Source organism: Myiozetetes cayanensis, unplaced genomic scaffold, assembly GCF_022539395.1.
Source record: "Myiozetetes cayanensis isolate MyiCay16 unplaced genomic scaffold, myiCay2020 scf19, whole genome shotgun sequence".
NCBI classification, from domain to species: domain Eukaryota; kingdom Metazoa; phylum Chordata; class Aves; order Passeriformes; family Tyrannidae; genus Myiozetetes; species Myiozetetes cayanensis.
Window position 1 is genome coordinate 5517084 of NW_026087400.1, and position 26391 is coordinate 5543474.

Genomic DNA, 26391 nt, shown 5'->3' on the forward strand with positions numbered 1-26391 from the left:
ATCTGGCAGCAAGCTGGAGCTGGGAGTGAGCTGAGAGATAGGAGAGTGACAGTCTGAAATGAAACACAGAGCTGCTGGGCCTGCAGCCGTCAGACAGGAGCCTGGCTCCCTCCCTTAAAGATTAGCGAGACTCCTTCGCTGGAGCCCTCCGCATTCCCCAAAATCCTAGCAACAAAGTGCTGTCTCTCAGCCGCCAATGAATCATGTGAATTTAACCTTTCACCTGGCCACAAGGAGGTTAATATACCAAAATAGCCTTTTTTTTTTTTTTTTTCCCCGTTTATTGCCCATGATGGCAGCGGGGAGCACGGTGGAAACCCCGCGTAGCTGCGAGGGCACTGGAAGAGGTTTGATATTCAACCTCTGCTCGCTGGCCTCTGCCAGGACCGGGCTGGCATCTCCAGCATCAGCCCACCAGCTCAGCACACACGGGTTGGAGTTTGTACAGGGAAATAGTTTCCATTACACAATACGGAAGGTTTTTGCCTCTCCTTGCCTGGTCGGTGCCTCGCTGCGCCCTCCGGCTTCCACCCCACAAACGTTTACAGGCACAAGAAATTGTATACACAAGGCGTCCCCCAGCGTGCCCACGTGGCTGGATCCTGAGTCACTTGGTGTTCCTGCCCATGGCAAAACTCCTGGAGAACTTCCCAGGTGGGGTCAGACCCTCACCCCCACGAGATACTGAGCCCCCTCTTTGGGTCTAGGTATCCTCCTTGAGCTGGAATTCCTCGTCCTTTGGGTTTGGGGCAAAGTTGGAGCCCTCAGAGTCCCCCACATAAAACAAATATGGAGTTTAAACCACAGTTTGCCCACTTCCAAAAAAGATGTGGTTTCCCTCTCAGGGTACTCCCACCAGCAGGAGCTGCAGCCCCAGCCTGGCTCACTGACCCTGCCATCGTCAGCCTGAGGATTTTTAACTGCTAGGCATCTTGGAGCTTCTGTTAAATCAGCCTGGAAGGGAAATGAATTTTAAACAATTTGGGCCAAAGTCACACAAGCAATGGTCACTTTTAGAAGGCCCATGCCAAATTACCCACCTGAGGGGGACACACACCACGGTGTTTTGTACCCTCTTAACACTGAAGGCAAAGGGGTGATTTCTGTAGCCATTTTTGGCTGATGGGAGGCTGGAGGAATGGCTGAGACTGAAGCATCCCAGTAAAACGTATCCATAGGGGACAGCAAAAAACATCACCTTTACAGCACCTCTTTTATTTTTCAGGCTGGTGAAATCCTTACAGGCTAAGGAAGAAAATGAGATCTCAGACCAAAAGGGGGAAAAAATTTAAATACTTTCTCCCCACCTCTATCACAGCCCCCCTTGCTGAGAGCCACCACCACATGCATATAATAGGAGATAAATATTTTTTGGCAGAACCTGTTGTTTATTTAACCCTTTTGAGGGGATGCCAGGGGAACCTCTCGGTTCCTGCCTGGCTGGGCTGGGGCAGCTCAGTCCTTGCCCACAGCCTGTTGCTGGATGGGGCCTCTCCCAACCCTGGCTGTGTCCATCACTTCTCTCCAGCTCTGCCTTAGGAATCAGCCCAGCCTCGACTGCAGGAGATACCTGAGCCCAGGGAGCAGCCCATCCTTTGGAGACTGGGTAGGAAGGGGCTGGGGATAGGACGGAGGGATACTGGACAGGAATATGTGGCCTAGGGAATGTGGACTGGGCAATGCAGACAAAGCGATGTGGACCAGGAGATACAAACCCCGCTGGTCCCCTCCTATCCATTCCCCCGCCATTCACAGCCCACGGGGCAGGGGAAGCAGCCTCCGGGAACTTGCTGTACCCCCGGGCAGTTCGTTCTTCCTCTGGGAGCTGGGGGCAGAATCACAGAGCAGCCCGATGCCGCCTGTCAGGGCTGAGGGACAAAGCATGCAATGGGTTTCCCTTTGCATCGGGTGGATGGGGACGGGAAGATCGAAGGGGGCCGGCTCGGGGCCGGCTGCTGGGCGGGCGGCCCAGGGCAGAGCCCCGAGTTCGGCTCGATTCTAAAGTCGGAACTCTCCCTCCCCGGCTTCCCCGAGGGCAAGGGGCTGTGAGACGCCTCTGAGCCCCGGGGGAGGATGCTACAACCCGGGGGAGGCAGAGGAAGGAAAGGGGACGTGTGCAATTAATTGTCACCTCCCTACGCACCGAAGGGGAACGGTAACCGGCGGTTCCCCGCTCGGAGTATGCCTTGCTTCCCTACCCGCTGCAGCAGGAGCGGGAACGTTTCTGCCCTTCTGTCTCAACTTGCCTTTTCTTTTTTCTTTCCCCCTTGGTTTTTCCTTAGGGGGAGGGGGGAGCTAGAAGCCCCCTCGGGGACCGCGCAGGACTCTCCCACGCGTCCGCCCCAGCGCAGGACTCACAAATCAGCCGGAGCGGGATTAGGGCCGAGGGGCCGGGGCGCCGGGCAGTCTGTCCCGGCCCGGGGGAGCCTCACCTGGAGGGGTCAGGGCTCCCTCGGGGCCGTGTCGAGCCGCACCAGCCCCTCTGGGATTCAACCGGAGCTGAGCTCTGCATGGACGGTGGGGTGTGGGTGTGCGGGGAGCATTAGGAAAAGGTCCCTTCCTAACCCCCTCAAAAGAAGTGGTCGTATCCCCTGGAAAAGCAGAGCCGGGTCCGACTGAGCTCGTCAAACGGACCGTGAGCCCGATAAGGGATGTGCACCAGTGTCAAAACCTCCGGCGGGTGCCGTCAGGGTCTCACCGGGCTCTCCCTCCTGTTCCCGCTCCTAACGAGGATGGAAAAGAGAGATTGGGGTTTCCGAGCATCATCCCTACGGGTGCTCCGTTAACATTTTTGTACCTAATCTGCGTGAGCTGGGCAGAGGTTTCCGACCATCACGTCGGGGGTGTCCTCGGTGGGGCAGGGAGCGCCGGAGAGGGGCGCCTGTCCTTGCGGGAGGGTCCCCACACAACCCGGGTTCCCCGTGTCCCGCACTCCGGCATGAACTTCCGCGGGCACAGTGCGATGGCTGCGGACTGGGGCATCACTGCTGCCACCTCTGCCATGCCGGCACCTTCCCTACCACTTCATCTAAAGCATCACCCACCCAGGCCTTCCTCACAGGAGGACCCCCAGGTCCTGCTGGCCCCTGGTCACTGAGCACAGCCCGAAACCAGGGGGAATCCAACCCCGTGGACAGCCACACGCGTGGATGACAATAGCCGGAGCCGGCGCCCAGCGGGGACTGGTATATGGGGCCAGCCCTGGAAGCCCTCGGTGTCGGAGCACCTGCCCGCACCGCTGCTCCGCGCCCGCGGGAGGAGCCGCCCGTGGGACCCGCCGCCCCTCGCCGTGGCCTCGGGTCTCCTCTGCCCAGTGGGGTGAGAGCCCAGGCAGCCCTGGCACCACCGGAGGAGAAAATGGGATGGTAAACTAGTTAAAAAAAAAAAAAAACCAAAAAATCCAACCACTAGATGGGTCTGACCAGACACACCACAGGTCCACGGCAGGTTTTCGAGTACGGTGGTTTCCTCCGGCGTGAACGTGCTCACTGGGTAAATGCCTCTGGATTTAGCAGCGCCTCGCTTCTTTCAACGTTTTTATATTTATTCAAATGCCAGGAGCGATCGGAGCGGACAGTTCTCAAGCATAAAAAAAAAAAAAACCACAAAACAAAACACACACAAACCACACAACCAAAAAGAATAAATCGCATTTAAGTAACACCTTGAAATTGCAAAGTCTGGAAACTCACGCGTCCCCAAGGCTTAACCCCGCTTTTAACAACGGAACCGAAACGAAAGAAGCCCCGGCGGTGGCTCAGCCACAGCCACGAAGAGATTGGGGCTAGTTTTCCTCAGGGACGGTTTTTTCCCGTGTCGCCGCGGGTCTGGAGCCTCCTCTGGTTGTTATTTTCTTTTTCTGTAGCTTTTCCACCTTTCTAACAAAAAAAAAATTGTCCTTTTTTCTTTATTATTTTTTCCCTTTTTATTTTTGTTTGTGAGTTTTTGTCGTTTGGGTTTGTTTTCTTCTTTTGCTCGGCGGGCACAAAGGATACCCTGCGAGCCATAAACAGCCTCTTTCGCTAGCAAATAAATACATCTCCAGCCAGTTGCGTTGCATTATTCCGAGGGAAATAGCTGGCATTCCTGCACCAGTTTATTTTGGAGCTGAAATTTCCCACCCTTCCCGCAGCGCTGGTCCCTGCGGAGCCGAGGCTGGACGGGCTCCCCCGGGCGTCGGACCCGCACCGGCGGGCAGCGCTGCCGGAGGGCTCGGGGGACCGATCAGGGCCCGATCCGTCGGCAGAGGCCTGAGAGTGGCAAAGGTCTATCCACCCGGGGATGAAGCGAACGGCGGGGGAGACTCGCCGCGGCTTTTTCTCCGGGGAGGAGAGACACGGCGACTTGGCGCGAAGGCGCAATAATTCTCCTGAACGCCCCGGGGACAAATCCCGGTAGCGATGAAATTACTATTTCCTCGCTGGCCGGTACCGGTGGAGAGTTAAAACGGCCGAATTACCCGGGCTAAGCGGGCAGTTGGGACTAAGAGCTGCTAGCCCTCTGAAGTCCCTTCCTGGGCTCTCACCGACGGGGTCAGCAGGGAAAGGGATTTTGTCCCCGTCGCAAAGGTCAGAGGGACTCGGTGAGGGGCCTGCAGGGAGGAGGATCGTCTCTGCTGCTCCCCACAGGGGAGAGCAGAGCACCTGGAAGCGGGGCAGCCCTGGGCTCGGCGGCCCCGACGGGACGGTGAGGGACCGGAGGGCTGCTCTCCGAAGTGGCCCAGCCACTCTGAGCCGGAGTGAGCAGGCTGTGAGCGTCACCGCATCTTCGGAGGGGCCACGGGCTGCTTGAGAAAGTCAGGCGGGCTGAGAGTCCCCTGCCCCGTAAGACTGAGGTTTATGTCAAAGGAGAGCCGGAGCGCTCGCTAGAAACAGAAAACTTCCTGCCCTCATCCTCTGCTATCGAACCCCCGCCGGGAAGTTTTCAGTGTGTTCCTCAACATCTCCCGGCCTGGGGTGGGGGCGCATCGCCTCCAGACGGGGAGGTCGCAGCGAACCCCAGAAACACAGCGGGGCCCGCAAAGGACGGAGCAATCCCCGAACTCTCCTGGGGGCGGGCAGACACCTCCAGCCTTGCTGAGGGGACCGGCCAGCGGGCCCGAGGCGGTGCGGGGCGCACCCGGGGGCCGCATCCTTCCCCTGCTCCCCTCGGCGCCCGCCACCCCGTGCCAGGGGGGAGCCGGCGGGCGCGTCCCCCCCGCCGGGAGCGGAGCCGGCGGGACTTATCCCGTCCCCCCCTCCTGCCGGGAGGCGCCCAATCCCGGCCGGGACCGGGGCTGCCCCGCCGGCCGTCACGTGGGCCGGCCCGCACCGGGGCCGCCGTAAAGAGCCGCCGCCGCCGCCCCCGCCAACACTTCCCCGCCGGGCGCAGCCAGGGACGCACCCACGGGAGACGAGAGGGAGAATACCGGGAGAGAGGGCAGGCCCGCTCTGCCAGGGGGTCCTGCTGGTTTGTTTTTCAGTCCTCCCTCGTCCGCCAACTTCAATTTGTTTTTTTATTCTTGGGGTTTTTTTAATTATTGTTTTTATTTCCCTGGGATTTCCCTGGATGGTCTGAGCACAACTCCATGCCCTCCCGGCCATGCCCGGCTCCGCTCCCGGCCCTCTGCCATGTGAGTACCTGTGCGGGAGAAGCGGTCCGGGGGGCGGGATGCTCCTGCGGGGCTTGGCGGCTCGAGCCCTCCGCCCGCACGGAGAGGCCTGCCCGAGGGTTATTGCGCTTTTTTTTACAAGAAAACGTCAGCGCTGGTGTCTGGAGGACACCGGGATGCTCCCGATCTTGGACGGTTGCCCAGGTCCTTCGGGACTCCAATCCCGCCCGGTCAGGACGTCCGAGGGGCCGCGCTGCGGGCGGCCTCCTCCCCGCCAGCAAGGCCCCGAGCCACGCTCCAGGCCCTGGGCTCCGAAAAAAAAAAAAAAAAAGACGGGAAGGGAAATACTTTTTTTGGGGGGAAAAAAATTTAATTGTTAGAGGCTTTTCTGGCTCCTTGGAGGTGCCCAGGCTGGCGGCGGGGCCGGGGAAGGTGCCGGCGGGGTCGCTGCCTATTCCGAGGAGGTTATTTCTCTCGCCGTGGCTCAGAGGAAAGTTTAAAGGGGGGAAAAAATTTCAGCCCTTCCTTGAGGCAGGGAAGAGGCGCTTTCTGCTCGGGAAGGGACATCGGGTTCCCAGTGTGTGCGGGGTCTCATCGCGCTGCTCTCGGTTCTCCCTCCAGGTTCCTCTGAGTGAGACCCTCGGCACCGCCGGGCCGCAGCCGGACGGGCCCTGAGCAGCCGCCGCCGCCGAGGACGGAACATGTATCAGGGTCTGGCCCTCGCCCCCAACCATGGCCAGTCGGCTTATTCCCACGACTCTAGCAACTTCCTCCACTCGTCGGCCGGCTCGCCCGTCTACGTGCCCACCACCCGGGTGCCCTCCGTCCTCCAGACGCTGCCCTACCTGCAAGGCTGCGAACCGCACCAGAGCCACCTCGGCAACCCCGCGGGCTGGGGGCAGAGCAGTGGCGAGGCCGCCGCGTTCAACGCCGGCAGCCCCCACCCGCCGTCGGGCTTCTCGTACTCGCACAGCCCGCCGGGCAGCAGCCCCCCGGGCCGCGACGGCGCCTACCAGGGGCCCCTGCTGCTGGGCGGCGGGGGCCGGGAGCAGTACGGCAACGCCTTGGTGCGCTCCGTTAACGGGTCCTACTCCAGCCCCTACCCCGCCTACGTGACCCCCGAGATACCGCCTTCCTGGACGGCCGGACACTTTGAGAGCAGCGTGCTGCACAGCCTGCAGACGAGGCAGGCGGCCCTACCCGGCCGCAGGTCCACCTTCGGTAGGTCACCGCCGCCCCTCACCGACGTGTCGGGGTGCGGAGTCGTTGCCCGGTCTCGGCACCGGGTGGGAGCCATCCCCCTCCCCATCCCCATCCCCATCCCCATCCCCATCCCTCCGGCGTATCGGTGGCCCGACCGAGGGCTGAGTTGCCCCGCTGGCATCCCCGATAGCAGCGGAGGAGATGATTTTATCCAAGGATGGAGAGATGGTCCGGGAACGGGGTGTGTGCGGCTGACCTTGGGTAGAGATGGGATGGGGTGGTGGTGGTGCTGTGACAAAAAAGGCAAAGACCACTTTTCAAAGCAGAGCAATTCCTTCGGAGGACAGGAGAGCAGAGGCCGTTCAACCCCTTCTCCCCCATCCCACCACGACCCCCGCGGTATCTCCTTCCCACAATATCGACTTTGTGCCTGTGCTTCAATACTTACCCTTGTGTTTAAATTAGCGGGGCAGATTTATAGCTCCCTCCCTTTTAAGTAATTTATTGTGCTAAATTAGTTTATATTCGAACAGACTCTCGGTCTCCTTATTCACCTTCGCCCAAACAGGTCGGCAGCTGCATCCCTTTGCGGCCTTTGGGGAGACACAGAAACGCGCTCAGGCGTTGAACAATAAACCTCACTTCAATTCCTTTGCATCCACACCAAGAGTCCTTTCAAACCAAGCTCTGAGCAAATAAAGTTTTGGGCTTGATTTAACAGGACTCCTCGTGCTCAGGGTTTATAACCCCGGGGGCACTTCACCAGCCTCCTCCGGTTGTGGTTTGCAAAGTCCTTTAGAAGCCACTTCAAGATCTCAGTCGCGTTATCATTTTTACTGCGGTGAACCGAATTATCTTATCTTCACCCCAAGAACAAAGTTAGAGCAGGGAAGCAGCCCCCTCCCCACCGGGATGTCTCATCGGCTCGGCTTTTCCTCCCACGCCAGAGGTGCTGGGCAGCGGTTTCTTCCCAGGACTTTCTCTTTGTCTGGGAAAATCCGTTGCGCTGTGCGAGAAGGGATCGTCCTGCCGGAGATGATGCCTCAGAAATCTTTTCTGCTCTTTGAATTCGGTGCTTTAGGATCCGGCAGAGCGGCTGCCATCCGTTTATTTTTGCTCTTGAATAGTGTAAACTGCTCTTAAGTAGTTCAAACTATTCTTTTATTTATTTATTTTTATCGTAATGAATTACTGCAATAATTTTTTTTACTTTTCTTTTTACATTTCAATTTTATTTTTCATGTTTGAAAGCTTTTTTTTTTCCCCATCTTGTTCTTTTTCCTTTTTCTTTCCTTTGGATCATCATTATTATGATCGACGATTTATTAAAAAAAAATTAAAAGCTTCTTTTTCTTGGGAAGAAAATAGCAGTTCAGACAGAGGAGGGGTTTAAAACAAAAAAATTAAAAAAGAAAGAAAAAGAAAGAAAGAAGGAAAAGCAGTAGGAGGAAAGAGAGCGACTGCCCACTGAGAGGTCTCCCGGTTTCGATGCGAGCTGCCCGTTTGCCGCGGGGAAGGGATGAACCGCGGACGGTGTTTGGAGCGGTCCCGCGGCTCCTTCCAGGGACTTTTTGCATTCTTTTTTTTTTTTTTTTTTTTTTCGGGAAGAAAAAAGTGTGGAAGAGTCTCGCTAGCAGGAGTTGGGGTCGCGGGCGGCCAGTGATGCTCTCCTGGGGAGCCCCGGGCGCCCCGCGGTTGCCAGCCCGGCATCGCTCCACAGGTAGTCCCGAACCTTCCCCGGCTGGCCCGTCCCTGCCGGCCAGCGGTTTAGCGGCTTTCTTGATAGAAATCAGGAAAACCGTCCCATTTTCCTCCCTCCCTCATTTTTTTTTTGCATCTCGGGATAACATCGCATTCTCCCTCTGGCCGGGAGGGTCCCGGCCCCTTCCCATCCCAGGGAGACCCCAGCCGTGTTCAGCTCTTTGGGGTCTTTCGGGGAAGGGATGGGGGAATGTGTTGTCTCTGTGCAAAATATCAGAAGTTTAAAGTGTGAAAGGAATAAAGGGATTTGGTGCACACTTGGTAGGCTGGAGAGAAACTCTCCCCGGACCGGGACTGTCCCCAGTACTGGGGCACAGGAGGATTGGAGACTGTCTCCCGCAGGGTCCCCCTGTGTGGTGGGGTGGCTCCCGATCCTTACGCCGTGCTTGTCTCTTCCAGAGTACCTCGAGGAGTTCCCCGGGGATGGCCGGGAATGCGTGAACTGCGGAGCCATGTCCACACCGCTCTGGAGGAAGGACGGCACCGGGCACTACCTGTGCAACGCCTGCGGGCTCTACCACAAAATGAACGGCATCAACCGGCCGCTCAAGCCGCAGAAGAGGCTGGTAAGAGGGGGAAACTCGCCAGGATCCACCCGGGGATGGCTGGGGGGCAGAGGCCGGGGGCGCTGACTCAGTACCTGCGCTGTTGGGGTCTCTGTTCTTGTGTTAGGGTCTGTTCGAATCTCGGTACTCCCACAAATCAGTTGCCATCAGCACTGGCAGGAGACCCTTGTTGTGGTGCAAACCCGGCTGGGGTCAGTGGGAATGGGATGAAACCAGAGGGGCTGCTGCCCCAGCACGACTGGTGGACAGGGGAGACAGGGCCACAGGGAATTGAAGAGGTCCTGGGACTGCATAGAGGGTCTGCACCAGACCCAAGCAGGGACAGTCAGCCCTGCCACTGGTTAGGACTCTGTGGGCTTCCCCTGGGTCCATTCCTGCAGTGGGTGCATTTCTTTTTATTCTACAATTACTATCATTATTATTTCCTAGTTCTTCCTGCAGACACATGCAGATTAGGCAGGGTAGTTGCACAGGAGGCAGGGCTGGTCCTGAGCTGGCCCTGAGCTGGCCCAGCAGGTTTGTGGCTGCTTGCAATGGGAGCAGGATGGGGCCCAGTTCCCCACCCACCTAAGGGGAAAACTGGGGGTTTAGCAGTTCCCAGTTTCCCTGCAGGTTAAAGCATTAATTACCCCCCTCCCCCAAATGTAATATTGGGCTTCCTCCAGTTGGGATCCCATGGAGAGAGAGGAAAGGCGCCTCCTTTTTTTTTCTGTGCAGTCGCTTTGGGATGTTTAAATTTGGTGGTAACAGTTTTGGTTTTAGAGGCTGTCATCAGAAGCCGTCATTAAAAACAGGATGTTTGTTGGAGCTGTGCTGGGGAACAGCTGGGAGCTTCTTGAGCTTTCACTCAGGGTGTATTCCTGCAGTTATTTTTTCTAATTGCAAAACAAATTGTTAGTAATAACCCAACAGAGACAAGTTCCTGTGCAAGAAAACAATTAAGAAAAAGAAAGCTGAGACTGAGCAAGATGTTTCATTCTGATTCTGATCCCAGAAATGCAGATCTGGATTTGCAAAATGAAATGCGTAGTAGCTCCACAGAAAATCCCCCTGTTCTGTTCATCACATCAAAATCAAGGCATTTCTGTGAAATATTTAGCATTGTACGACAGGGTTTGCCTGTCTCTCCAAAACCCTCCTTTAACGTGATGACATTAAATCTGCTGTGCCTCAAATCTCAGCGTTGTGCTGCTGATATCTTCAGAGCGAACACAATCCGTGCACAGAAGGAGGTGCAAACCAGTTTAAATTCAACTCTGCATGTTGGAATGGCATCCAAAAGTGTCACTGGACGAATTTCCAGGGCTCTTTTGAACAGCTTTTCCCCGAGGAAATCGGTGAGGTCTCGCTGCTCTTCAGCATTTTATTTTGGTGCATGGGAAAGGAGGCAGCCGTGCGTTGCCTGCACCCTGCCCGAGCCCCACCCGTGGTATCCGTGAGTGCTTTTCAGCACAAAATTTTTCAGCAAACATTCCAACAAAGTTTTCTGCATTCCAACAAAGTTTTCTGGTGGAAAACGTTTGTTTGCAGAATTAAGACCGTTTTCCCAGGGAGAAGCACATCTATCTAGGAATTATCAAAGTACTTTCAACCTTTTTTATTATGATTTTGGCAATCAATACAATAAAGTAAAGCTCAAATTAAAGGGTTGGTTCTTGCCCAGGGAAAGTGCTTTCCTGCAATTGAAATACTTGAGGGGATTCATTTTATGGGTTAGAAAAGGGGTTGCAATTTTGACTTTCCATTCTGACTTTGGAATGAAACATTTGAAGATCTTGGGTTTCTCCAAGGGTTTGAAATGTCGTGTTGCAGCAAGTTCTGCCCCATTGGAAGAAGAGGGATGTATTGGTGATGGACAAGAGGTTACCAGGTGAACTCTGCAAACCCACCAGAGAGGAAGCGACCTGCACCCCTGTGGCTCGGGGTGTTTATTCTCCCAAACAATTTCCATAGCAGGGGATGGATGTCTTCCCTGCTTCACCCACACAGGCTGGGTGGGAGCAGAGCAGTGAACACAGAGACGTGCCAGGAGCAATGGAATTGGCTTTCACAGTGCAGTGAAATGCGGGCACGGGAAGGAAAAATGGTTGCTTTCACCCTTTATGTTACGACCTTTGTTCTGTACGTAGACGCCACGTTGGGAGTTATTTTGACTTGTGTTTCACAAAGCAAAGTCCCCCAGAAAGCCCTGGAGAACACGACGTGGCCCAGATAACACTGCGGGAGTGACGTCCTGCGGCCCAGCCTTGCTCGTGCGTGGGAGAGGGCGAGCAGTAGTAGTGTAGTTTCCACTTCATTTTTTGTTTCTTTTTTTGAGATAAGAGTGACATCCTCTAAGCAGCAGGGACAGCCATCCTGCTACAGCTTGTGTCTGGATTCAAAGCACTGTGGCTTTCGGCAGAAAGGGTTTATCTTAGAGGACCATTGAGGCAACGCTTTCTTTTAGGCAGCACTTTTTGTAGCCGAAGTTTCTTGGTGTGTTTTACGAGGTACCTTAGATCCAGTCTGAAAAGCCAGAATCACTTTTGCCATCAGGAGCAGCTGGTGGAAGGTGGATGGCTGCATCCAACATGTGCAATTCCCTCCCAATTCCAAGGAGATCTGCTCTGTATGGTACAGCACGGGGGGGCAGATGCAGCAGCTGTCCTCTGCTCAGCAGCTCACACAGCATCCTGAGCTAAAGGACTAACCTGGAGCTGAATTTTCCTGGCTTTGCTCAAGGATATTTTTATTTTTATTTTTATTTTTATTTTTATTTTTTACCTTGGTTCAGGAGGTTTCAACCTGTTCTTTTTTTTCAGTTTGCAATGAACAATGGGTTTGGTGACACTTTTGGAGAAGGTGGGGGTGGGACTGCTCACAGCCCTGGGACAATCTAATAGGACCCTAGAACCACTCAGTGCTTGTGGTGTGTACCTTGGATTTCTCCTGCCCTTTAGTTCCTGCTGCTCCCTCATCCTCCAAGCTGCAGGTTTGCCCAGAGCTTTGGTAACAAAGACAAATCTCAGAGGGTGCTGCTTCCTTTGACTCTGAGCCTCAGATCTGCCCACTTTCAGGGGCTGAGCTCAGACATCTCAGCACTCTTTGCTACAACATCTTTCCTGTAAACAACGGGTCCCCTTGATGCTGCTGGAAAGGGAGACAGAAAATCATTGATTAAATCTGAGGCTTTAGTGCCTTCTTTTTTTCTTGTGAAACCCTGTGGTTTCTTTTCCACCTTTGAAAAGGAAGTGAAACAAAAGTTTCTGGTGGCTTGGTCTCCCTTGGAAGGACTTGCCCTGTTGGCTCTGAGTTTTTTGGGCTCTCCAAGCAGCACTTACACGTGGTTGATTTGATAGGCAACAACTCACCATTCCTTGAGCTTATCAGCAGCACTTGGCTGTCAAGCCGGGTCTGTGAAGAGTTTTTGTTTGAGTGTATGCTGCATTTGTATAAATAAACACTGAGCACAATGTTGAAGTCAACAACTTCCTAGACAAGGTCAGAACGGTACAAAGGCTGCGGGGTGGAGGCAGGCAGAAATGCATTTTCTTTCAAGGGAATTGCTGGGAAACCAGCAATATTGTATTGTACCCTCGGCCTTCAGTGAGCAACAGCAGCCTTGACTGTCTCTTTCTTGCTAAGCTGGCAGGTTGTTGTGCAGGGGCAGGTTCTCATGGGGTTTCTCAGATTAAAATTGTAGGATTTGGTGGCAGAGGATGTTTTTTTACCTCCCTGGCTGTGTGAGGAGGAGCCAGCCTGCGGAGTGATGTGCAGGAGATGCAGAAGGCACATTGTCGCTGCCCCAGCAGGAAGCCCATGAGCAGGTTGTGACACAGTGGCAAGGTGGGCCAAGCTCTGGCAGGGCTGGCATTGCCCTTGGGCCACCAGAGCCACAGGTCTCATTGCCACCTCACCTGCAAGCTGCAGACAAAACGTTGTGTGAAACAGGGACAGTGTGTCCTTCCCTCCCAGGAACCTGCAGTGGCCCAGAAATTTCGGGGCTTTCCAAAAGGCTTTGAATTGGCCTCCTCCCATCCACAGGCAATGACAGATTGCACCAGGAACAATTGTCCCAGGCTGAGTGCCTCCAAATTCCCCTCTGTGCCCATAGCAGGAGTTGGACCTCAGAAGCCTGATATTCGTCAGATGTCCAGCACCTTCCTCTGCTCCCCTCAGCTGCAGGATGAGTGGCACAGCCCCGGTAGTTGAAAGGCTGTAGCTGCTCCAGGATCTTGCTGTAACACCATGTCCCATATTAGAGACAAGATTTGCTGTCTCATCCTCTGTGCCAGGCTTGTCAGCTCACACCCCAGTGTATTATCATTATTATTATTATTATTATTGCCTGGTTATTTCTTGAAAGCTGAATAATTTCCAAAGCAATACCATTATTTGCAAATAGTTACTGAGACCTCTTTGCTGAGCAACGAGTGAATCAAACCTTGGGCATGTCACTTGTGCCTCTTGAAACTCAAAGCTGATCTTTATTTGACTGCTACCCTTGTAAAAACATTTCATTTTTATTCCTGCTCTTCCCACCTCATTTGTTATATTGCTCAGTCAGGATATCATGCAATAATGGGAAAATAAACAAACGAGGAGTTCTTTATTGCCTGCATCACCTATCATCTGCCTTTGTGGAGTGGATGCAAAGTGATTTTTCTCAAGGCTGAAGAACATCTTTAAACACATGAATGTGGAAAGCCTGAGATATTACTTATGCCACAGGTACCTTATACTTAGTGAGATCTTCTACTAGAATAGGTTTAATACTTAGTGTTAAGACACTTCCAAATGAAATGTCTACTGAGCTGACAAGTCTGTGTAAAGAGAGATGTGAATTTTCCAGTGGCGTGGAGGAAAGTTGTCAGAAATGCGTTTTCTGGTTCTGCCAGAACATTTTCTTTCTCCATTTGGAATTATTAATATTTCAGAGCCAGCAATCACTGCACTCATAAAATATGTCATTAATTAATGTCTACAGGGTGTTTCTGCAGCCTTTAAGAGAACAGATGATCTGTGAGACATGAAGAATAACCTCCCTGGTCTCACCATGGACCAGTTCAGTTCAGTTCTGCTCAGTTTAGCCAATTGATTGCAGTTGTCTTAAACCAGAGATTAATTGGGATGTTGCTAACTTTAGCAGTAGTTCTGAGTGCAGAAAAACAGAGGAGTTCACGTAAAGCATGAGGAGTTTTCTTCATGCTTTTAAAGTCCAGCTGACATTTTCCATCTCTTTCTCCATTTGAGTGGATCTCCTGGAGGGAAGTTCTCTGTGCTCTGAGTCCTGATCACTTCCAGCAGATTTTTTTGGAAGTTTGTGAAACAAGTTGCAAGGGTACTTGCCATGTTTATCAATCTCAATAACAAAAAAACCCACTTGCAAATTAGAGTGATCTCATTTGAATGTCATTTCTTCGATCTGAATTTGGTTATCACGTGTGCTTCAAATTTTCCAGGAAAACGGTGTAATTGGAGATTTTATTTTTGTAAGAAAATGAAACTTCCCAATTCATCATTCTTACGTGTGCACTCGTGTGTTTGTTTGCTTGTTTTTAAGTCTTCCTCGAGACGTGCTGGCCTATGTTGCACTAACTGCCACACAACCAACACCACCCTCTGGAGGAGGAACGCCGAAGGGGAGCCCGTCTGCAACGCCTGCGGGTTGTACATGAAGCTCCACGGGGTGAGGAACATGTCCACACTGGGAGGGACCCTTTGGGTGTTGGGATCGCTGCCCAGCAGCTCTAGGAGATCAGGTGTGGAGGGACCAGCCCCTAGACTGGACCCAGATGAGCTGAAACCCAGTCCTGTCTCCTTGAACAGTTAAAAGCTCAGTCTACTGGGGTTCTCCAGGAGAAGGCTAAGGGAGTACTGAAATATTTAGAGTGCCCAAAGAAACCGTGAATGTTCCACCTCTGGAAGTGTTCATCCTAGGATTCCATGAAAAAGAAAGCTTATCAGGCTCCAGTAGCTGGAGACTGAAGGTCCCCAAACCCAAACTGAGATAAGGAGTGTATTTCTTCTATATGTGCTGATTGGGAATGTGTGAAGGATGCTGGGGAGCCCACGTGGAGGCTGGCTGATGACATTTATCCACTGAGGATGGGAACTGTTGATAACATGCCCATCAGCCAAAGAGGAGACTCCATCCCTCCTTACAGGCTTCTTCAAACTTCTGACATAAGAATTGAAGTCTCTTTACTCTCTTCAGACTGTTCCATCTGAGCCATGTGGGCTCTCAGTGTGTCAGTGTAATTTAATAAGGCCCTGTCATAAAGGTCACTAATAAATCAGGAAAAGAAAAATAAGAAATAAAGGAAAAAACAAAATCTGTGGGAAAGCCTGAGCTGTTAGCCTTATACATCTTCCAGCCAAGGCCTGTTGCAGAGAAAAATAGCACTCAGTGAAGGACAAGGACTTTGGGTGCTTAGCATGAGCTACAGCACGTAAATAGGAGAGCAACACATGTGTGGGAAGGAGCTGAGTAAAATACAATATTAATGATTCCAAACTTTATGAATGTCAAGGTACCACGACCTCTGGCCATGAAAAAGGAAAGCATCCAGACGAGGAAAAGGAAGCCTAAAAACATTACCAAAGGCAAAGCCTCAACAGGTACAGTGCTGTTATCATCCATCCTGAGGGCTTGGAGCACAGTTCACCTCAATGTTCACCTCACATGTCTTCTGCAAGAATGCAATAATTAGAAAATAATATTGTGACTTTTTTCCTCTGATCATTGTTTTAGATCTAGGGCCTGTATTTATGCTGGTGTGAAAGGAAGATGCTGGGTGGGAATCTCAGTCCTGTCATATTCCTTTGGGTTCCTCTGTGGGTACCCAGCTCCAGCCCAGCAGTGCTGATGTTCAAGAAGATTTGGGCTAAATTGAGTAATGGGGAAAAACAGGGGTGGGAATGGCATATTAAAGATTGAGGGGAATGTATCACAATGCATTCAACATTGGCCCATCCATCCTGTACCAGCACTGCCAGACTGTGAAAGGGTTCCCTCCTCCTCCATCAGCATCTTGGCAGCCAAATACAAAGACTTACACTGACAGAGGTTTGGAAGAGAAAGAACAGTAGAGTCATGCCGCAAGATGTGATTATTGCCATTAAAATATACATTTCTTTAAGAGCAGATTTGCACCTACATTGCTTCACCACCCTCTACCAATTATCTTCCAGGATCTACAACTTCGGCCACTAACTCCCCTTCTTCCATTACCAACTCAGACAGCACGGTCACTTTAAAGTCAGAGCCCAGCACAACCTCGCAGTATCCTGGACAAACCATCGTGTCAGTGTCCCAGGTGAGGCACAGGGACCTGCAGCCATCCCCTGCTGGGGTGAATGATCCACAGCCACCGACCTGGGGGGGGCCCTGATGAGGTTAAAAAATTAGGTCATTACTGCCTTAGATAGAGGAAAGCAGGGAGCATGAGCCAAGGCATCGTGGACCAGGAAGGGCTCCAGCCTGCTGGCTCCTCATCAGCTCTTTCATCTTGCAGTGGGGAACTGGGAGGTCTGAGCCCTGCTGTGAGAGGTGGTGAAAAAGCTTCAGTGCAGAGCTGAGTTTAATTTCCATCTTCTGCCTTGAAATCCTGGTAGTCACAACCCTGTTGAATTGGTGAGATCAGCCCAGGGTGGAAACCCCAGGGTGCTTGTGCCCTGAGCTTTTCTTTGGGGCTGGCTGCTATTTCATATTGATAGAGGGAAAACCGGGTCTAAATCAAACCATACATCAAAATTTTGTGACCCAACACTGGCTTTATGCTGGGTCTAAGCTCTTGCTGTGCTGAACAGATGTGCATGGAGGGGAAGCTCAGCCGCAGAACCCAAGTGCCTGGTGCAGCACCAGTTACACCATATGGGATAGTTTTTTGTTTGAAACCAAGAAATCTCATTTGTTCTGAGCTCTGAAAAAACATACACATCCCTAGAAATCACCAAAGTGGACGTATTTAATCAATAAATAAATGCAGATGGGGCCCTGGGATGCCTCCTCCCTGCCTGGGCATTGTGCTTGCTTGGACTAGAACACCCTTCCCGCTCAGCTCCAGGCTGTTCCACAGGGCAGCTGTAGGCATCAGGGATAACCTGCTCTATTCCATCCTAGTCCCACCACTGTGTTATGACAAAGACCTGAGTGACCTATTGGCTTTCTAATGCCTTTCTGCTTCCCTCCCTGGGGTAGGCACAGAGCCAGTCGGACGAGGCGCTGGCCAGCGGCCACGGCGAGTTCAAATTCGAGCCCGAGGACTACACCTTCTCCCCGACCACCATGGCCCCGCAGCCTGGGCTGAGTGTGCCGCTCCGGCAGGACTCCTGGTGTGCCCTGGCACTTGCCTAAAAACCCTCAACCTCCAGCAAAAAGCCTCGGGACCAATGTTTTCGGCTGGCCCCGCAAACGGTCGATGGACAGGAGGACGGGCTGCCCCAGCGCCTCAGGACTGCAGGGTGTCCCACAGCCACAGGACAGGTTTCTCTTGGAGGATGTATGTGGAAAATGCTGGATGGGGCTGGGATGGCCCTGCTGTGGCACCAGCTCCCCAAAAAGCTCATCCCTTCCCGGAGTGACCCAGGGCTGCCTCCCCAAGGCCGGAACCCCGGGGCCACCTCCATTTTCCCGGGGAAAGCCTTCCTCCTTTGAGATGAAACCAGCAAATAAATGCATCCCAGAATCTATGTTTATTCGCAGTGATTTCTCCCTCCTATGTCTCCTCTGTGTGCAATTTATTCCACTTTCCAATAAAGACTGTAATAACATGGCACCAAATAACTTAATTTTATTAAAATGTAAACTATGTGGCCTGCCTTATGTTTTATTGGCCACAACAGGAAGAAAAGAAAAGAAAAAAAAAAGCAACGGTTGTTTTAAACATTTATTGTTTTATATTAAAAACGATCATCTCTATAGAGTGTTAGCTTCTGAAGCGTTTCGAGTATCAACACTGAGCTGATGAGTCATACATGAAATAAACACGCTGCTCTTCCCTTTCCAGCTCCAAACAAAGAGTTTTTCGTTGTTATTTTAGGCAAACGACATGACAAAAAATCGTCAAAAGCCTCTCAATAATAAAAGAATACAGAAATTCTGTTTTCTCTTTTGTATTTCCTCACTGGTTTTGATATTGCCAGCTCTGAGCATTAGAAAATCAGAAGTTGACCCTCCAAAACTTAAGAGAAAGGTTTGAAGGATTAAAAAAATAAGGATGTGTTGGAGTTGTTTGTTTGTATCCAGTTTTGGGGATGTTTTGAGTGGAGGATTTCCAGCTTGCAGCCATGCAGAGCAGATTACTTTTTAGTTATTTTAATGAAAACTGAGTAGAAAACAATTTCTTAGAGCTGAGATGTAGAAAAAGATCTTCAGTGATGCAAATCACACATCACATTTCCAAAAGCTGGCAACAGCATGTTTCTACAGCTTCTTGTAGGTGGGAGATGGAGAGATATGCTATGCTGGGGCATGCAAGGGGGTCCTGGAAGTCCTGAGGAACCTGGGGGTGAAGAGAAGACCACAGTGAGGAGGGGAGATGGGTGGGAAATGAAGGGGGAGCAAGGTCATGAAGTTACTTATGGCCTACTTCAGTTGTTATTTCTAAATAAAATCCCCAGCCTGGCTGGGCAGCTATTTATGACCAGGAAACTGTCAAGTAATAGTTCCTTAATATAGAAGTTGACCTGTCCACAGCTTCCTGGAGCAACTCTTCCTCTTGTCAGAAGAGATGGATCACTTGATTTTTATTATAAACAACAGGCTAAAGATGATCAGGGAGAGTGAATCTGACATCAAGTCACAACTCAGACGAGATGGAGGATGATGCTTTCCACCATGCAACCCTTGCTGGAAAAAAGGAGCTGCTCCGGGCACTGGGGAGCACTGATCCCCTCTAGTGCTGGCATTGCTCAGCGTCTGGTGCCTCAACATCACCCTGTGCAGGCATGGGGGGTTCAAGCCACAGATGAAAATCTGGATGAAAATCTGCCTTTGGAGGAGTATTTACTGTGCTTCCAGAGCCTCCTTAGCAGCTTGTATGATGCAAAGCTCCAGTGCTAGGGCAAAGGCTGTCGCAGATTGGCATCCCTCCAGCGCCAGGCTCAGCACTGGCACACCGCGTTTGCATGGCCAGGCTCTAACCGTGGATCCACATCTCCATGGTTTGTTTTTCCACTCTCTAGCCTGCCAACATCTGCAGCAGAGCCAGGCACAGCCATGCAGCAGATAAGCCAGCATCACGGGGCTGGCGGGTGACGCCGTCCCCAAATCCAGCCCAAACTGCGCCTCTGGGAGTCAGGAAAAGGGGTGATGTGGCCCAGGCTCAGGCGACCCACAGGCGCCCGAGGTGACGTGCCAGGACACAGGCGGGCAAGAGGGAGCAGGAACCCTGGGTGTAGCATGAGTAATGCTCCCGGGCAGCTCCCCACACCCCAAACTTCACGGGCGAAAAAAAGGCAGTGCAACAAAAGCCACGGAGAGATGATTTCTATGGATGGTGGCAGGGGGTCCCCGCTTTTTCATCTGCGTGACCCCGAGGAGGAGAGTTATTTTAAAGGCAAACAAGGAGACCTAAACAATGCCAAGATGTTGACACCAGTGGCTCCAGCAGTTTTATTTATGGCCTGTTGGTAACCGTCGAGCGGGCGTCGGGATGCTCCGGGGGCTGGTGACAGACGAAACGAGGCAGAGGGACAAGAAGTGAAACAACTGGGACATGTAATTTTTCCTTCCTGCTCGCTCCCTGCACTCACTGGGTGACATCATCCACAAGGCTGGTTTTTCATTTCTGGTGAGTGTCTCCCAATCTTTCACTCCCGTTGCCAAGGCAGGAGCCATCCCTGAAGACCTCTGTGTCTTGGTCTGCTAATGGCAGAGGCAGCGTGTCTGCACAGTCCTGTGGGAGAGGGGAAATTCCTTTCCTCCTGGTCCTTGCACCCACAGAGGAGCCAGCACCCCTGTGCAGCTCCCAGCCTTGCAGAGCCACATCCAGGGGGACCCATGCAATATTTAGCCATCTCTCCCCAGCTGCCACTTTGAAGACCTTCCCTAGGGGATCCACACCCTTTTGTATCTCTCATTACATGGCAAATAGGAGTATCTGCCCCAATAAGTGTGAAAAAAAAGCCAAGGGAAAGTTTGGGTCTTCCCAGATCATGCAACATCCTCAGTCCTGCTCCTTCAGCCTCCTGGCCCCTGGTGGCACAGCCTCGTTCAGCCCACACACTCTCAGGAGTCTGAACAGCTGGGGTGGCAGCAGTGCAGGAGATCAGACACAAAACTGAAGTCTGGCAGAACCAGACTCCCCAGCTCACCAGGTTATGGGCTTCTGTCCCACCCCCTGGCTGCAGCAATTGGTTTGAGCCTGCCCAGGCTGTGCTAACCCTCTGTCACCCTCTGTGACCAGGCTCACCCCCCCTGCCCCATCCCCAAACAAGGCTGATTTGCAGACATACTTGAGGGATCAGCTTTTACTTCTCTTTCCCAAACCTTTCTCACCCCCCCTGGTGCTCTCTCCCCTTCCCAGGCATGGGGTGTATTTGCTCTCCTACAGGTCTGGTGGCTGTGGACAACTCTTATGTTTGCTGTTGTTGTACAGCTGCCTTGGAGCTATCAATTGCCTTTGTTCAAAGGTCACCTGCCCAGATGATTTTACAACACAACTACAATGATCTCTTCCATTTTGCACTTTATACTGATGCCACGGTTATTTCTACCAAGTCAGCGAGTGAGTAACGAAGCACTTGAGCCTATAAACACGTTGTCCTTGTTTATGACCATATTAATGGCACAATAAAATCATTGCTCACACAAGCAATTGCTTTTAAAAAAAAAAATAAAAGTTTACTTTTGATTTCTTCATGGAAAATGGAAACTTGTGGTTTCTTGTCTGCTGGACCCCCAAGCCCCAGACTCTCTAATAGGGTGTCACTCCTACACTGGAGCACAGAGAGACACCTTTACTTCCCAATCCCTGTCCACTGCTTCCCTGCTCCTCTCCAGTGCCTTTTATTGCCAAGCCAGTGTCATGGAGCAGCCAGCAAAACAACTTGTGTTGCTTTCCAGGGCAATGTGCTGCAGTAATTAAATATCCAGACTATTTCCTTGTGTAGCAGCTAAACCAGAGCTGAATATTCAATCTCACCATTGTATGCATAGAAGGAGAAAACAAACAGCACCACTCCTTTAATCACATCAGGTGGTCCCTCTTGGAGAAAGCTTTGTGTCCAGGGGTTGGAAGGAGGTGGCATCTCCAAGAATTTCTTCTGTTCAGTATCAAATTTACATAGAATAACCCAGAAGACACTTAATCAGGACCAATAACACCTGCAAAGTGGTTTTATTTCAGAGAAGCTCCTTTTCAAGGGGAAGCTTGGTGAGCAGCAGCACATTCCAAGAAGGCTCTTGTTAAAGGGAGTTCATACCCATCCAGTTGTCTTCCCCAAAATCCCACGTTTCAGTAAAACTTCATCCCGAGAGTACAACCTCATGGATACAGCAAGTGTTGAGAGAAATGATGGGCAGCAGTGTTGGACTGTCTTTACAGTCAAATTTAACAAAAACCAGCCACAATCTGCAATTTTCAAAAGCTCTGGGACTGCTGGGATTTACCAGCCTTTTTACTGTTCTTGCAGGCTGACTTTAATGTTGTTAGAAAATGCATTAGTATTGGAATTTAAAGAAAGATTTTTATAGCAAGCATTTCCACAGCAGTGTTAAGTGTGGCTAACAGCAGACCTTGACTATTGTGTTGTTTGAAAATGTTGGAGTCTGAGCTGCTTCCACGGCCAATTTCTCAGCTGACACAAGGTAATAGCGCTGAATCACTCCTCCACAAAAACAATTAACCTCATTAAGAGGTTTCCATTTTTGTTTCCTGATGATCTGGAAGAAAACAGGAGGAAGTGGGAAAATTTTATCATTCAAGTAGAAAATTCTGGTCTGTCTTGGGTGCAAAACCAGTTTCGTGCTTGGGAGAGCTCTGGGATCCCTCATCTTTGGAATGAGTGCAAATGAGAGCACACGATTTTCTTCCACCAAACCAAGCAAATGGCTCAATGCAAACACTGGTGGGAAACTTCCAGCCCTTGCCTCAGTCTGTGTTCACATTTCCCTTCTCCAGAGAAAGGCATGGGAATGGCCCTTCTGCTGGCCCACCTGAAATACTGACTGTGGGAGGAAAGCAGAGGTGGGCACAGCCCTGATGTCACTGTTATTTCAGGTGCCAGTGCTGTTCCTCCCATCTGCTCACTCCTTGCTGGTAATACAGGAGAAAAGCTCTGGCTCGTGAAAGGAATGGGAATGACGGGCATTCAGCCACAGGAGCCTGCTGTAACACCTGACTGGAGGGGTGCTTAAGCCGCTTTTGGTGATGTGGCCTCAGTGAGGGGGTTGGAAATGCTGCTGGAGACCCCACCCCTCCTGTGCGAGCAGCAGGACTAAGGTGAGCAGCAAGGTGGAATCGGTGTTAATCATTTACCCCGAGTGTGATGGAGGCTGTAACAGACACTCTCTGTGTGTACAGGGATCTGTAAGCACAAGTGTTAAACGGGGAAGCTGCTGCTCAAAGGGCACCATAAAGTGGCCTTTTGGGGAGGCAGTTTATTCAGATCCACCTTTGTTTGCTTTGTGGGAGCACGTTCCACTGCCTTGGGTGCTCTGTCACTGGCAAGGCCATCACCTCAAGGTAGCACAGATGGGGATTGCAGGGTGATTGCCACTCCTGAGCCTGACCTTGACATCTTTCCTCCCTGATGAATAATGCCTCAGCACCAAACAAGAGCAGAGAACTCAAGGTCGCCATTAGCTGTTACCTTCCGTGTTCAGGTGGTGTTTGAGCCTCACTCCATGGGAATTCCCTTGGAAGCATGTAGGCTGGCTTTTCTGCTGTCCTAAAGCATTTTAAACCTATTATGCCATCATGGATATAATATGCATAAATTTCTATATTAAATAATGCAGATATAGCAACAAGGTAAGGTTTGGGATTGAGGTGGCACTCACGTGCAGCTGAACATGTTGCCATCATTTTCCTTCAAGGGCAAAAAGTGGTAACTATGGACTGTTATTCCTCCATAACTAAGTTCATCTTAGTCAACAGCAACCTAGACCTTACTATCTTCAGCATGGATTTCTTCAGGTCATGCCCCAAAACAAGCTTTCCCCGGGAGCAAATCATTCCTGTGTGCTGAGTCACTGGAAGGATCTTACAGTTCCATGGGAGATGGACCAAGATAAAAGCAAAGAGTAAAGGGACTTTGTTCCTGGATGAGTTTCTCTCTTGGTCCATTGCAGAGCTTGCTCCTACATCCAGCCTTGCATCCACAGAAGAGGCTCTGTGAGAAGGAGCCTGTCCCTGTTCTCTGCCTTCAGGGTGAATCTACCTGCATGGTCTCTGGCTCTCAGGACAATCCTAACACATGGAAGGCCTCACACCTTCTCTTACAGGAGGCTGAGGACCCAGCAAAGCTACTCCAGAAGCATCACTTCAGCAGGAAAGTTGTCTTCATCAGTATTCCCACAGCAGGCTTTGTTACGTGCCCAGGAGTGACTGACAGTGGCTTGAGCTTTGCTTTTAAATCATGCAGCTTTGCCTCATATTAACACATGATTAGAAAGGATCTAGCAATTCAAAATATTAATAATGGATAACTCATTTCTGAGCAGCAAGTTTTAATAAGAGTTCTCCTTCTCGGACGGGTTCTGCTCTGATGTCACTGACTTTGACATTGCTGCTTGCCCTTTCCTTTAGACAAAGATGCAGAACTGATCTGTGTGTTCTTCCCTTTCACCCGCTGTGTGGGGTGCCCTGGGCACTTCAGTTTCAGAGCCAACATTATCTTTGTAGTGTTAATGGAAATAAGTCTGGGGAGAGGAGAGCCATGTCTGCCCATCACATGGCTGGGAGAGCAGGAGCACCCTGGGGTGCTCATGGGGAGGGGACCCTCGCCTTGCCCTTGTCTCCTACCCCTGGAAATTTGTACCTATGTCTAAAACAAAGTGCAGACAGGAAAAGCACTGCCTTATACCATTTTGGGGGGGTGACAGCCAAGGCAGACTGGAGACACCACAAGCTGCTTTGAGACGTTGGCACTTGTTCTCAGGAGCTCTGGGTTTAGGAAGGTCTCTGTGCTCACCCAGACTGGGTTTTCTTAAACTTTTTAAAGCCTTTGGTTGTTCTAAAATGAAGATACCCCTTGGTTTTTCTTTTTCTGGCTTGGTTCAGGCACCACCAATCATTTTGGTTAAGGTGGTGTCAATGGGGCTTGTAACATAACCACAAAATCAGATACATCTGGAGAATACTGAGCAAGGTCTCCAGGGACAGAGTTCCTTTTGGTTTTTACAGGCAGCCTGGATAAATGGCAACCAAACCTTCTTGCATTTGCAGGAGGCAAAAGCCAAAAATAAAACCACAATTGCATCCATGTTTTCCAGTTAAAATGTCTGTTTTCTATTCCTGTAATTAAATTCAGTTTTGATTTTTCAAAGAAAGGCAGGCTAAAGCTCAGTCCATAATTTGTAGGAAATTGGTTTGGATAGAATAGAAATCTACTTATCTCTTCATCAGAAACCAAATCCAAACAAAACCAGAATCTGATTTGAGGTTTATAAGCCTTTTAAAACACAGCATTTGAGTGCTTCTGAATTTCTCCAAAACTAGGAGTAAAAAAAAAAAAATAGAACCAAAAATCAGGGGAAATCCCTGTAATTTCTTAGCCTTACTCAGAAGCAGGAAATTTAGGGACTTCCTCCTAAGGTTTCTTGGGAGACAGACGTGCTTTTTATTATCACCTATGCCTTTTCTTGAGGTGCTCAATTGGTCTGCAGAAAACACAGCCCAAATGTTTAGGTTATTTTTCCACCCCGAGCCCGGGCTGCCCAAATGTGGTAATTCATTAAGTGGGCTGCACTCCCATTAATCACCAGCTCAGGTCTAGGCTTCGGCCAGCACGGAGCGTATCCTTGGAGTGGAGGCTTATCTCAGGAGCTTCCTGAGTCTGCAGAATTGAATGAAAGTCTCACCAGGAAAAGTGGTTTGTTTTGCTTTTAGTTTGTTTTGTAAGAAAGCTGAGAATTTCCCTTCCCAGCCAACTCTGAATTGACCACAGGGAAGCTCACGAGTTTCAGCGCTTCGGATCCTCAGGTTCTCTGGACTCCAGAAGTGCCAAATTCCTTTCAAAAAAATGTAGCTAAGCATTTTCAGTCCTCCACTGAAATTCCTAATTTAGTTCTAATATGGCAAGAGGCTGTGAATGTGCTGCCCCTGTTGTCAGTAGATTTCCTTCCCTTCCTCAGTGAGATTTGTGGTAAAACACTGGTAAAATGTTTAATCTTTGCCAGACTTTCAAGCTTGGCTCCCCACCTTTAACCTTGTATTCACCAGGGCACTTTCTGGTGTCATTTTCGTTTAAGAAGTCATCTCTTGCATCCACACTTCAGCAGTGATTGGAGCTGGAATGTCATGAGGCAAAGCAGGCCTTGACAGAAGTCCAGGAGGAGGTCTGGACAGTGGGCCTGGGTTAGTCCTGCTGATGAAGCTGAATCTACAAACCCATCCTGGAGTGAGGATGAGCTGCTGTAGAGAAACCCCAGCCATCCCTGCCAGCACCATGCTGTCCTCCTTAGAGCCGGCATAATCTTCCTAAAAAAGGTCATTTCAGGCTGAAAGGCAACAAAGATCCTCCATTTCAGACCAAAAAGGGATTTTGTTGGGGTGGGGGGAAGAGACTAAATTTGGAAAACACTTAACAAAGTTCCCTTAATTTAACAACAGCTTTTATTAGGTTGCACTTGTCCAATGAGATTAATGGCCGTTTTCCTTTGAAACTCTGTGAGTCTTTCCTAGACACTGGGAATAAGTAGGCTCCTTCAAATGTTCTGCTTCCTACAGGATTTACTGGCGAAAGATTTAATACAATTCAGCACAAACATTTTAACCTTTCCATCTACAATGCTGAATTCAACCATTTCCTGAATGTGTATAATTTAAAGGCTCGTGTTTTCCTGTGTCATGCTCTCTGAAGCATTTTATGTCGCCTTGCTCCTATTGACTCTTTTAAGAAAACACTCCATGAGTATACAGTCACTTTCAGATAACTCAGATGTTTACTTTATGAATGAAGGAGGAAATTGAATACTCAAATAAAGTTATGCATCTAAGTGCCAGGAGCTAACTGCTCTCTTAAATTTGCTTGTCTTCTTGAGAGAGTCTTTAAATACAATTTATGACGTAAAGAGCCTTTCCGTAGTGCTGAGTAGGATCTCCACTGTCTCAGTTATAAATG

At 50.7% G+C, this 26391-nt stretch overlaps 2 protein-coding genes across 2 annotated transcripts in view; both read left to right on the forward strand.

The window, feature by feature from the left end:
* RPS21 (ribosomal protein S21) overlaps positions 1–26391 on the forward strand; it is a 289916-nt gene that overhangs the window by 172953 nt on the left and 90572 nt on the right. The gene's annotated exons all lie outside the window — the stretch shown is intronic.
* Positions 5374–18198, forward strand: GATA5 (GATA binding protein 5). The gene is made up of 7 exons (XM_050313457.1): positions 5374–5611; positions 6212–6811; positions 8954–9120; positions 14663–14788; positions 15633–15720; positions 16294–16418; positions 17303–18198. Exons 2-7 carry the CDS (start codon positions 6292–6294, stop codon positions 17456–17458), a joined length of 1182 nt encoding a protein of 393 aa, XP_050169414.1. The 5' UTR covers positions 5374–5611; positions 6212–6291; the 3' UTR covers positions 17459–18198.